This window comes from Nelumbo lutea, chromosome 1, assembly GCF_056320005.1.
Source record: "Nelumbo lutea isolate HS-2025 chromosome 1, American lotus-T2T, whole genome shotgun sequence".
Taxonomy (NCBI): domain Eukaryota; kingdom Viridiplantae; phylum Streptophyta; class Magnoliopsida; order Proteales; family Nelumbonaceae; genus Nelumbo; species Nelumbo lutea.
The window spans coordinates 85489764-85503171 of record NC_142684.1 but is presented as its reverse complement, the minus strand read 5'-3'; the positions used below and the strand labels follow the sequence as shown (position 1 = coordinate 85503171).

General features: G+C 40.6%; 1 protein-coding gene across 6 annotated transcripts in view; it reads right to left on the bottom strand.

The window, feature by feature from the left end:
- Positions 1-13408, bottom strand: part of SDE5 (silencing defective 5) — a 58915-nt gene that overhangs the window by 22143 nt on the left and 23364 nt on the right. For 4 of the 6 annotated variants that reach the window (XR_016105305.1, XR_016105306.1, XM_088965572.1 and 1 more), the window contains exon 8: positions 13138-13253. Coding sequence is in view for 4 of the 6 variants with exons in the window: in XM_088965572.1 (XP_088821698.1) it covers positions 13138-13253 (116 nt within the window). In the remaining 2 variants the exon portion in view is untranslated. The remainder of the gene's footprint in view (positions 1-13137; positions 13254-13408) is intronic. The other 2 variants (XM_088965569.1, XM_088965570.1) reach the window with 1 other exon arrangement.

The following is a 13408-nucleotide window of genomic DNA, read 5'->3' as shown; positions in this document are numbered from 1 at the left end:
CAATAGGAATGTCAAGGTCATCCACAGTAGGAGTAGGGGTATCAATAGATGCAACAAGGATTAGACTTACCTACTGGGAGTCTAACGGTGTCGGTTGCTCAATGTTTGGCTGCTCTACATCTCTACACATTGTTGATCTCTACGACGTGTACGTTGGAAGACACGAAAGGGAGCAAGGTCCAGAATAGAAGGAAGAGAGACTTGGTGGACCTGAACCTGCTTCTCCTCTTCCACACTACTACTCTCCCCCTAAGGAGAATTAGGAAAGAATGGCTCAGACTCAAAGGACACATCCATAGACACAAAAAACTTATGACTAACGGGATCAAAACACTGATACCCTTTCTGAGATGAGGGATACCCCAGAAAGATACAAGGAATGGACCAAGGGTCTAACTTACCTCAAGGCGGAGATAAATCATGGACAAAGGCACGACAACCAAAAGCTCTCATGGGAATGGAAAATAAAGGGGACTGCAGGAACAACAACTGACGAAGTTCAGCACTTTGGAGAGCATGCGATTGATGACATAAGCAGCTACAAGTATAGCATCCATCCAAAACCTTTTTGGAACATTCATGTGTAACATCATCCCGTGAGCTACCTCAAGGAGGTGTCTGTTTTTTCTTTCTGCAACACCATTTTGTTGTGGTGTTATGGCGCATGAGCTCCTATGAATAGATCCGTGGGAGGCAAAGAACTCATTGAGCTCACCATGGAAGTATTCTTTTGCATTGTCGGATTAGAAGATCTGTATTTCAACATGGAACTACGTAAATACCATCCTCTGGAAGTCTTTCACAATCTTTGTAACTTCGTCTCTACTACGCATAGGGAATACCCATGTATAGCGAGAGTAGTCATCGATCAATGTGATAAAGTACTTATATCCGCCCTCAGAGATTACAGTAGTAGGCCCCCATACATCAGAATACACAACATGAAAATGAACACTTGATCTTTTATTACTTGAGTGAAAAGTCGTTCTACATTGTTTGCTCAACTGACACGTTCGACACTGGAACTCTAACACTAAACATGACTTAAATAAAACCGGAAACAAAGACTTTACTATTTCAAAAGAAACATGACCTAACCAACTATGCCACAAAAAATTTTGACTCTTATTTGACTGACTATGTGAATCTGAGGATGACACCGAGAGACCAGCTTTGTTGTCGAGAATGTAGAGACCACCCACTAGGCTCCCTCTACCAATCGTCCTCCCAGAAGTTAGGTCCTGAAAAAAACATGAGCCAAGAAAAAAGGTTACACTGCAATTTAAAGAGCTTGCGATACTACTAATTGAAAGCAAATTTATAGGAAGTTGAGGGACATGCAATACACAATTCAAGTTAAGGCCATGGGGAAGAGATATTGATCCTTGGCCTGCAATGGAGGAGAATGAGCCATCTGCAAGCCTCACTTTATCCCTTCCTGACAAAAGGCTATTAGTCTGAAACAAGTTCGACTTACCGGTCATGTGGTTAGAGGCCCCTGAGTCAATGATCCAAGGGGAACCAATGGGAGTGACATGGAATGCAGAAGCCGTATTACCTGATGTAGATGCAAATGAAGTAGGAGTACCAGTGACTGAGCTATCCATCTGTCGCAAAGCCCTACCATAAGACTCCAAGTGATCTCTGAAGGAATTCATTATATCTTCCTTGGGGTCAGAATTATTAAGGTGGTCCCAGGTAGTATTGACAACCTGAGTATCTTGGGTTGCCACATGTGCTGCATTATGTGTCGTGTTCATCTTCTTCTGACCTTGCCCTTTACCTTGTTCTTGGTTCTTCACTACCCACATGAGTTTCCCGTGAATGTCCCAACATGTGTCACGTGTATGCTGTGAGCGCCGACAGTGGGTGCAAAACAACTTGTCTTTATCATCAGCCTTCTTGGTGTCACTTTTCTTCCTCATGTTGTTATTACTCATCGTAGTCAAAGCAACTTGTTGCTCCACCTCAGTTGTAACCATCACACTCCACCTACTTTCTTCCGATTGAACAAGGGAGTATACCTCGTGAAGTGACGGCAACTCTTTGCTTCCTAGGATCTGAACTCTCAAAGGTTCATAGGCAAGGTTCAGTCCCAACAAGAAGGCAAACACACGCTGCTAAGAAACCAGTTTCCTGTAGGCCTTAGCATCGTCATCGTGTTTCCACTCTATAGCCTGATAATGATCCAATTCTTTCCATATGGAAGTAAGGGCTGAATAATAGGAAGACAAACTACGATTTCCTTGTTTACAGGTTAAGGATTCAGCTTGCAACTGGTAAACCTTGGCATAATGCCTTTGCTCAGAATAAGTAGTTTTGGCCTGTTCCCAGATCTCACTAGCAGTGTATGCCCACATAAAGTTCTTCTTCACATCAAGTTCCATGGCTGCAAGGAGCCAAGACATCACCATACTATTTTCTTGGTCCCACCTATCATGTTCAGTTGTCTCACTCTTGGGTTCTTTCACCCTTCCATTTATGCAACCAGCTTTTCCCCTTACCGTTACATAAAGTTTTACACTTTTAGCCCACTCCAGGTAGTTTAGACCATTTAAAGGGGTAATGGGCATGGGAAACATCATGTTTTCACCTCCCATACCAGCTATGTTGCGGGTCGGTGTAACCCCCGATGAGGTTGAATCATAGTTTGCCATAGATTACTACTGAAACCAATCCAAATCCCACACAACTACACAACATACACAAATAGAATACCAACCCTCAAGAAATTTACTTCTGGGAACTCTGTGATGGTTCAGTCATTAAACCAGCCCGGTAATCAGTCCAACACCAGCCAAGAAAGACGTTAGAATAGTATACTATCAGTCCGACTACAGCCCATACAGTCTAACAATCCAACATCCAAACGAATGTATAGAACCAAGGAATAAGAGCCTTCACACCATTGGCCAGAAACAAAAAAACAAGAACACATACCCTATCCAGCACCTATACAAAGGTGCCAACCAGAAACTGGCTTCACAGCATCGAACAGAAAAGAAGGGGAGTCTCTTTCTGCATCGCCCTTCTTCAACTGGGGTTTCCTTGATATTACGACCAAGGAAAAACCCAAAGGAAGAGCTGCAAGTAGTCTGCTAGGGTTTCTCTGTCTTCCACGTCCAAGAAATCAAAGAAGGAAAAGAGGACGAAGCAGGTTCAAATAGGAGAGGCTGAAATTCTTTTATAGCCTAGAACCTTGCTCTGATACCATGTAATTATTCATGGAGAGAGAGAGACGAGAGAGAGAGAAAGAGAAGAGGAAGATACGATTGAGAGAAAAAGAAAACCTACTTCTGGCTGCCGCCAGTTCATTATTTATATTAACTTAATATAAAAATTACAAGTATGCCCCTGGTGGCACTCCCTAGAAACAAACTAATAAGAAAGAAAGAAAATAACTAATTGATAGCATCTTAAGAGGACAACCCACTAACAGCAACTATAAATAACAATTAAATAATCCTCACAACAGTTTTTATAATGTCAACTTATACTTGACCCTCTACTTGCACATGTGCATAGTAAAGGGATGTGTATGAGAAGTTAATTTCATGAGAAAATAGTCTAGGAAATTTGCAGATAATTTGATAGATATATAAATGTCAACTTATACTTTACCCTTTACTTGCATATGTGCATAGCACGTGCCCTTACACTAGCATGTGTGTGTGTGTGTTGTAAGATATTTGGATATAAGTATAACTTGAAGTCTTTGAACTACAAACATAAGAAAAATGCATAGCTGATTAAAATGCATGGTTGAAAAGGCTATGATTGTAAGATTAAGGAGATCTAGGGTTCAAATGAGAGAAAAAATATTGAAATAACAGGTAAATCAAAGAAAAGAAGTTAGTTCAAGTAGTCGATCAAGACTACAATCAGTCTTGAATCTAAAAGTAAAAAGGTTTTAGATGGAGAAAAGAGAAGAAGAAGAAAAGGAGAAGTAGAAGTACACAAGGGTTTTAGAAAAGAGAGAGAGAGGGACTGATTAATTGAATCTGTCACCCCACTCTTAATATTTATATGTTTACTGATTGCAGAAAAGGTAGAATTGCCCTTAATGCTTACATGACAAATAAACTAATAATAAGTTGAAATAACAAGTTGTCTGAAATAACGACCAACTAACACTGACATAACTAACAAAGAGTACATGTTGTGTTGTCATATGAACACAGTGGGGCCCATAGCTGTGGGGCCCACATCAGTGTTCTCTACACTCCCCCTCAAGTTGGGAATAGATATTTGTCATTCCCAACTTGCATAAGTCTACCTCTAACTTCTTCCTTGGTACAGCCTTGGTGAGAAGATCTACGAGCTGCATGCTGGAGGTGATATACGGGAGACACACTTCTTGAGATGAAACCCTTTCTCTGACAAAATGTCGATCAACTTCGATATGCTTAGTTCTGTCATGTTGTACCAGATTGTGACCTATATTAATAGCAGCCTGATTATCGCAATACAACATCAAGGGCTTCTCATAATCAATACCCAACTCTTCAAGTAATGACTTCAGCCACTCCATTAGCCATCGATCTGTATTCAGCTTCAACACTAGAGCGAGAAACAACACTTTGTTTCTTACTCCTCCAAGAGACAAGGTTACCTCCTACAAAGGCACAATATCCAGAGGTAGACCTCCTGTCATCAGCACTCCCAACCCAATCAGCATTTGTATAGAACCCTATCTTCATGTGATCATTATTCTTGAATAATATACCTCTACCCGGACATCTCTTCAAGTATGCTAATATTCTCTCAACTGCAAGGAGGTGAGTAGTTCTAAGAGAATGCATATACTGACTGATAACACTGATTGCATAACTGATGTCTGGTCGGGTAAGACAAAGATATAAGAGTTTCCCAACCAACCGTTGGAACATGGCTTTGTCTTCAAGAGGCTCTCCACCTTCTGCACTGTTCAATGGGTGTATCTGCAGGCTTGACACCCAACTTTCCAGTTTCTTCTAACAGATCTAGAACACACTTCCTTTGAGAAATGAAGATCTCATGTTTAGATCTAGCAACCTCAATACCCAAGAAGTATCGTACTGCACCCAGATCTTGAAGGGATAGGATATCCATCACATGGACGCCCAAAGATTGCGGAATAAGGGGGGCGAAATTCAAAATTTTTCTCTCCCTTCAACTGGGAATCGCATTCCCTATTTAGAAAATCATATTTTCAATGATCATTATTGAACCATAAACTGAACCAGATCTGAACCAAAAAGAGTAGGGAGGGATTATACCTGATACGGAGAAATAGTATCTCCCAATGGAGGTGTTCACGCCCAAGGAAGGATCCAAAATCTGCTCCCACTGAAGATGGCGCAGTTCAGGATGGAGCAGAATCAGCAGTGTTCTTCCAAAAGAACTTGACCCTTTGCAAGAATCAACAGGATGGCTTGTGAATACAGCTCCAATCAATCTTTTCCCAAAAGATTGAGATCAAGATCAAATCTTGATTTCTCCCAAGAACTGGAAATCGAACTGTTGGAGGTGGCGGCTGTAGGAAGGAAGCGGCAAGAGAGTATTCGCAGGGTGCAAAATTCTCTCTTCTTGTGATTTCAGCTCTAAAGACAAGAGTTGTGTTTTGCATGTCTAAAGGCTGTCGCCCCCTCATCCTTTTATAGACTTAAAGGAATCAGCTCTTAATCCCATTAGGAGTTGCTGATCCAAATCAAATTTGGATTAGAAGTCCCTTTAAGTGATAAGGGATAACCCCTATCTTATCTGCAGATTAGATCAGCCATCTCCTAATCTAATTAGGAGGTTTCCAGATCTAAATCTTATTTAGATCTTGGACTCTCTAAGTGGATAGGGTCTGGGCCCAATACTATCAGCTGATCCATCTCAGAATTTGCCCCTTTAAATGACTAATCAAATCAGCCCAGTTCGAAATGGGCTTAAGGCCCATTTAAGGTTATGTATTCACTTAACCTTCCAAACTGCTGCCCAGTTGGGCTTCCTTGTATGGCATGGGACCCAAACATCGATCTACACATCAGTCACATGGGTTCAGCCCAGCCTTTGTTACAAGGTCTGGCCGAATACACTGTTATAGACAGTGCACCCCCTGAAAACCATCTCATGGTCTCTATGGGCCCAACACTTACCCTAAGTGGTCCCTGGGCCAAGCCACCTTGTAACACCCAGGCAGTGTGAGCAGATGCAAGATTAGCCCATTAGGTATTATCCTCAATGGTCTTACACTTAACCTCTCAGCCCATAATGATCATACACTGCCCGACAAGAGATGACCTCTCCCTCGACTGCAATGAACATTGTTGCACTCTTTGCTTATATGGATCCCGAGAATTAAAACCTTTTGCAAACCTTTTATAACCATAATGTATATACTTTTATATCTCATATGAAATATATTTTGCAAAACAAATCTCAACGATTGAAATCGGCTGCCGGCAGTCTTGGTTTCTATCAGTGTGAGTGCATCCCCGATCATTACCTTTGTCCGACAAAGGGGCTGATCCTGTCACTATGATCACCCACTAAGATGAATTCTCAGACTGTCCCAACATACCTAGGTTTTGACCCCCGCTAAGGATCTCACTGATTGGTACATCAAAGACAGCCCAATCCGACACCTAGTGCAGTATCATAATCGAGTCTAGGGGTCGGGTGTAACTTTCCAGTTTTGCCCATCAATCTCCAAGGTCCAGGGCAATACTGGAAATCTGGTCCAATTCAAAGATTCAATAAATCCTACACTGTATGTGCCTAGGGTTTCACCCTGGCAGCTAAGACAAGCCACCCCAACCGACTTGGTGGCACCACAGTGTCAGCCTTGTCAGGATAGGTCTCCCCAGACCAACCCAATGGCTTTGAACATTCTAAATTAACACGAGTCTCATTAAGTGTCCAGTTTAAGGGTATTACACAGAAACATACCAAGGGAACATGAATCAAATATGCACTTTTGTTCATTTACAATAAACTCATAAAGTACATCATCTTGATTGAAGCTAAGGGCATACAAAACTATCTAACAGATCTTTCACCTCAAACTCTTGATGGAGTTGTTTGAGGAACTCAATCTCACTATTATCATTCCCTATCACCACAATGTCATCCACATATACAGCAAGCAAGGTTAAAGAAGAGTCCACTCTTTTAAAGAATAATGTATGGTCTGACTGGGCCTGTACATAGCCGAATTTTCCAAGGGCTTGTCTGAATCTGTCAAACCAAGTTCTGGGGGACTGCTTTAGTCCATACAAGGCTTTATTCAGCCAGCAAACCTTCTTACCTATCTCTGCATCATAAAATCCAGGGGGTAATTGCATGTAGACTTCTTCCTGTAAGTCTCCATTTAAAAATGCATTTTTAACATCCATCTGGAGCAAAGGCCAAGAATAACTCGTTGCAACTAAACGGGCTTTATACCTTTCAATGGAACCATCAGCATTATGTTTCACGGTAAATACCCATCTACATCCAACCGGTTTCTTTCCTTTAGGTTGGTCAACTAGCTCCCAAGTATTATTCCTCAAAAGGGCATCCATTTCAACCTTCATTGCATCTTTCCACTCAAGAACTGACAAGGCTTTCTGCACTGTTCTGGGGATAGGAATATCAACAATGGAAGTGAGAAAGGACCTGTAAGAGGGAGACAGGCGATCATAGGACAGAAACTGGGAAATGCAGTGAGTTGTGGATGTGGTGCAACGTCGTTTCCCTTTACGGACTGCAATAGGGAGGTCAAGGTCATCCGAAGAAAGTGAAGTAGAAACAGTGGAAGGTATCTCAGTGGGACCTGGATCCGGATCCGCAGAAGGAACTGGGGTTGGCCTGGACTGCTGATGACCAAAATCATCTTGCCATCACCACCTGTGATAGACTTTCAACCCCTAACACCTCTGACAACCCTCCCCATTACAATCCTCATCACTTAATGGAATGGGTAAAAGAACTTCAGATGAGTTAACCCCACTCTCACTGCTCTCCCCCTGAGCAAAAAAAAACCCCATTCTCACTACTCTCCCCCTGAGGAGAAACCCTAGGGTAATAGGGGACCTCCTCAAAGAAAGTAACATCCATCGAGACAAATCTCCTTCAGGAAGTAGGGTCATAGCAGCAATAACCCTTTTGAGTGTGCATAACCAAGAAAAATGCATTCGGAGGCCTTAGGGTCAAATTTGGAACGATGAGGTCCAAAAATCTGAACAAAGCAGGTGCAAACAAAGGTTTTAAGGGGAACAGTAAATAATTCTTCATCTGAGTATAGAAGGGTAAACGGAGGCTTCATGTCAAGAACCCGTGAAGGAACCCGATTAATGAGATACACTGTTGTGAGAATAGCATCGCGCCCCAGAAATGGATAGGCACATTGGAGGTAAACATAATGCTTCTAGCCACCTCCAAAATGTGCATATTCTTCCTCTCGGCAACCCCATTCTGCTATGATGTATAAGGACAAGTGTTCTGGTGAATAATCCCATGATCAAGCAGATAAGAGGCTAATGGCTTGGTGAAGTATTCTTTCGCAGTATCAGATCTGAGGATTTTGATTTTGACCCCAAACTGGGTTAAAATCATCTAATGAAAGGTCTGGGTCAGAACAAGAACCTCATCTCGAGAACGCATAAGGTAAACCCAAGAAAAATGGGTATAGTCATCAACAAATAACAAAAAATATCTATACCCCCCCATTGAAGGGATGTGATACGGACCCCAAATATCGGTGTGCACAACATCAAAAGAATTACTACTTCTTTTATTACTCAAAGATTAAGATGTTCTACAATGCTTTGCAACCTCACAACTCTCACATCTCAAATTTGGCATCTGAACTAACTCAAACAAATTAGGAAACAGACTCTTCAAAGGCCAAAATGATAAATGACCTAACCGATTATGCCAAAGCATAATCGGACTAACAGACTGAGAAACAAAAGAATTCTTATCTTCATGATTTTTCCAATGAGAACTCTCTCCAAGCAGATAGATCTCATTCGTCTCACGGCCAGTCCCAATCACCTTCCTTGTCTCCAAGTCCTAAAAAACACATCAGTCAGGGAAGAAAGTTACTGAATAGTTCTGATGTTTTGTAATACTACTAACTGAAAGCAAATTAGTATCAAGCTTAGGGACATGCAACACTGAGAATAAGGAAACGGTATTAGACAACTTGATGTTTCCCTTGCCAGAAATGGGAACAAGGGAAATATCAGCAATGGGCACTTTATCTCTACCAGAAGATAAGTGATAAGTAGTGAATAGTGATGGCAAGCTAGTCATATGGTCAGATGCACCTGAGTCTATCACCCAACAATGTTCAGTGTTACCTGGAGCTGAAGCATGGTAAGTTGAGGCCCGAGTACCTGACTGAGCAAAGGTTGATGTAGCAGGAGCTGATGATGAATGAGATGACTAAGCTGAATTCCCAACCTCCTTTTCCAACTGTATTAGGGCAGCCCAAACAGCAGCTAGGGTGTCTAGGGGCGTGCCTTTTGTGCCCGATGAGGATGCAAAATTGGTATTAACAACCATATGAGCATTACCCCTTTTGTTCCTCGGTTTTGCTAGGACTATATGAGGGTGCAACTTCCAACATGTGTCTTTAGTATGCTTGGGTTTCTTGCAATGTTCACACACTAGATCCCGCTTATCTTCCTTCTTCATATCTCTTTCTGTATCACCCCAAAACTTAGGTTTAACCGCTGCCAGGGCTGGTGGGAAGGGTTGATGCTGCATCATAACCTTTCTCCTAGTCTCTTCACTATGCACCAAGGAGTAGGCTTGGGATAAGGTCACACTGTCCCTTGTTAGTATCTGTTGTCTCACAATATCATAATCAGAATTCAGACCAGCTAGGAATTCAAACACCCTATTAGTCTCAACCTGCTTTCTATGAGTTTGTACATCTTTCTAACTTTCCCACTCAAGTGTTTCCAGATGGTCAATTTCATACCACAGAGATTTCAAATTGGAGAAGTAAACAGATACTGGTTTCTCTCCTTGCTTGAGGTTATTAACCTCACACTTCAATTCATAGGCTCTAGCAACATTAAGGGGTTGGGTGTAGGTCTCTTTCATGACATCCCAGATCTCCTTGGCTGTTTTTGCCCACAAATAGTTTCAGTTGATATGTGGCTGCATAGAGTTGCACAGCCATGTCATAACCAAGTAGTTCTCCTGAACCCACTTGGTATACATTTGGTCCTCCTTGGATGGTTCTTTCACATCTCCCAATAGGTAGCTAAGTTTTCCTCTTCCCCTAATAGCCACCCGATTGGGCCCATTCTAAGTAGTTGGATCCATCAAACCTCACAATTGTAATCTGAAATGCAGTCTCAGACATATTACCAGAATTGCTAGTCCCAAAAACACCTTCCCCCTAATTCTTGAACTCCATTCTTGGTTAAGAATCAATAGTCAAAACTGTTAGAGCTACTGTAATAGAAAACATCACTTAAACAACTGATCACAGTCAGCCTAGTTCTTCCACAACAAGGGAAACAGTTCTGAAACCAATCGACAGTTCTGAATATAAGCAATCCAATTCTTGATAAAGGTTCTCACCCCCAAAACAGGCTTTGAAGCCAAAACAAGTCTAGAACTCACTTAGAAAACAATCAGGAATGCTGAAACAGATTTAGGGTTTGATTGTAGGGTTAAGGAAATCTCTGTGAGAACAGAAACAGTGCTCAGCCGCACCTTCCAAATAGGCTCACAGTCAAATCTGGTAGTAGGGTTAAGGACAAACCCTAAAAAAAATCAAAGAACTCTGATCACCTCAGAAAATAAAGGAGAGCTCAGCCGCTCCTCCTAGATAAGTCCAACTTATCTTTGACTGATGACGATCTCAAGGAAAGATAAAAACTTACCCAGAAAACTCTGATTGCCACCTTGAATCTTGGCCTAAACCCTAATATTGATCCTTTTAACCTTCTCTGATTCTTCCTGATTACCAAAACACTCTCCAAGCCTCTACAAGCCTTCGAACAGCTGTTAAACCCTTCTGGTAACCTCCAAGAATCAGCCAACGAACAGTTCTTTCTAAGCTTCCAGCCCTAGGCAATTCTCATGTGGTTGGCTAGACTAGACACACATGAGAAACCTTAGATTGGCTCTGATACCAAGTAGTCGATCAAGACTACAATCAGTCTTGAATCTAAAAGTAAAAAGGTTTCAGATGGAGAAAAGAGAAGAAGAAAGAAGAAGAAAAGAAGGAGAAGCAGAAGTACACAAGGGTTTTAGAAAAGAGAGAGAGAGAGAGAGGGACTGATTAATTGAATCTGTCGCCCCACTCTTAATATTTATATGTTTGCTAATTGTAGAAAAGGCAGAATTGCCCTTAATGCTTACATGGCAAATAAACTAATAATAAGCTAAAATAACAAGCTGTCTGAAATAACTACCAACTAACACTGACATAACTAACAAAGAGTACATGCTGTGCTGTCATATGAACACAGTGGGGACCACAGCCGTGGGGCCCACATCAGTGTTCTCTACAGTTCATGAAAAAAGGTAAATGTCTAGAGAGAGAGAGAGAGAGAGATGTTGGCAAGATGGAACATGGTAGCCCAGTAGGGTCCACCAAAAAGTACATTAACCATTATCTACTGTCTTTTTGTGGGCCCCATCATGTCTTTTAGTGTCCTCCAAGTGCAACCCATGAAGAAAATTCAATTCCTTTATTAATTTAAAACTAAATCATGGCAATGAATAAAAAGAAATTTCTGGTTTGTGAAATTCTACATTCAAGATTATTAAACTAGATATCAAGAAACTATAGGTAATACACTTGATTATATTTAATCCATCAAAAAAGGGATCATTCTAGATTAAAATGTAGAGCCCTATATAGAACAGAGTCAACAGACAATTACGTTCAATCATCTAACTGATAACAAGATTTAAGATTGATTTTTCAAATAAGGAATCAACTAGAGTGAAGAAAGTAAACTTTAAGTCTGGACTTTTTCTACTAATGAAGGCTTTTCCTATACATAGTAGAACTAAAAAAAAACAAGGGAAGACAAAAACAATTTAAGTAAAAAAAATTAACAGACAACTAAGGTCAATCATCCAACTCATAACAAGACTACAATTGGTTTTTAAATTAGAAAGCAATTAGAGTGAAGAGAGTAACTTTTTAAGTCAGGACTTTTCTACATTAATGAAGGTTTTTCCTAAACATACAACTAAACAAAACAAAGGAAAATAAAACCATTTAAGTATCAAATAGGTTTCATATTATCTCCTCTTGGCAGGCCTGACCCCCTCTGTGTGTAGAGAACACAGAAGCATCAAGAATACAAAGAACAAAAGTGATTCCTGAAATGAAACTGCCAAACTTTATGCTGTACAAAGAACAAAAGTGATTCCTGAAATGAATCTGCCAAACCTTTAAGCTGTGTTTGGATTGGAACAAAAGTGAAAACTTGGGGGGCGGGGATGTGGGATCATCAAGGATGCCAGATTGGTTCCCCAAATCAAAGATTACTAAAGCTATTCAGTTTAAAGCCTGTTGTTCAATTCTTTCCAGTTCCATAACACTCACATTGGATTATGACACCTGAACTCGATAAATCTGTTTCAATGTTGTATGATAATAATACTCATACTGGATACTGCATGAGCACAACTTAATTGTATGCACACTTAAAGAATGCACAAATGATGTATGAAATTCTAGGAAGCAACTCAGCTGCCTGTAGAATATGTTTTCTATGCTGATTACATGCAATTAAACCATCTCTAGAATGAATCTTACATTATATGAAATATGTAGTACCATGTGATGCCTGGGATTTCAAATAAGCATCTGGTACGTCATATCAGCATCAAGTGATATAGCCCAAAATTGGAGATATTTATAGTAGACAAAAAACATCAGTATCTCCATCCCACCAAAAAAGTAATGAGAAGTTTTAGCAGACACTGGATTAAAACTCCATCTGCTTACTCCTTTTGTGAATTGATCATTCATGTGCCTTTGTTAAGTGGCACATCTGAAAATCATGGAAGCCAGAATAAGGTGACAAGGCGAATAATGTGAAAACCTTCAGCTAAAAGGGTTCAGAAAGCAGGGAATTGAAATCAAAGACATAGGCAAATGTAATTTCACTGATTTAAACATAAAAGCATATCATTTAATACCATTCATCTAAGCGCACGAATTCATTAAAGTTTATGACATAGAAGCAGTACAGCAGTACCCGCTCTAGAAGAGCATTAGACTGAGCATGATCTCCCTTTACAAATGCATCAGCAGCCTGTAAATTAAATAATAGTATCAGTGCACATCATCTAAACTTGAAGACGATAAAGATCAACCTTGTTTCTTCACACAGATGTAACAGCAGTGCAAACATGAAATACATTCTGTATTAAGAAGAAAACTTCTGGCAACAAAAAATTCTGAAAACAT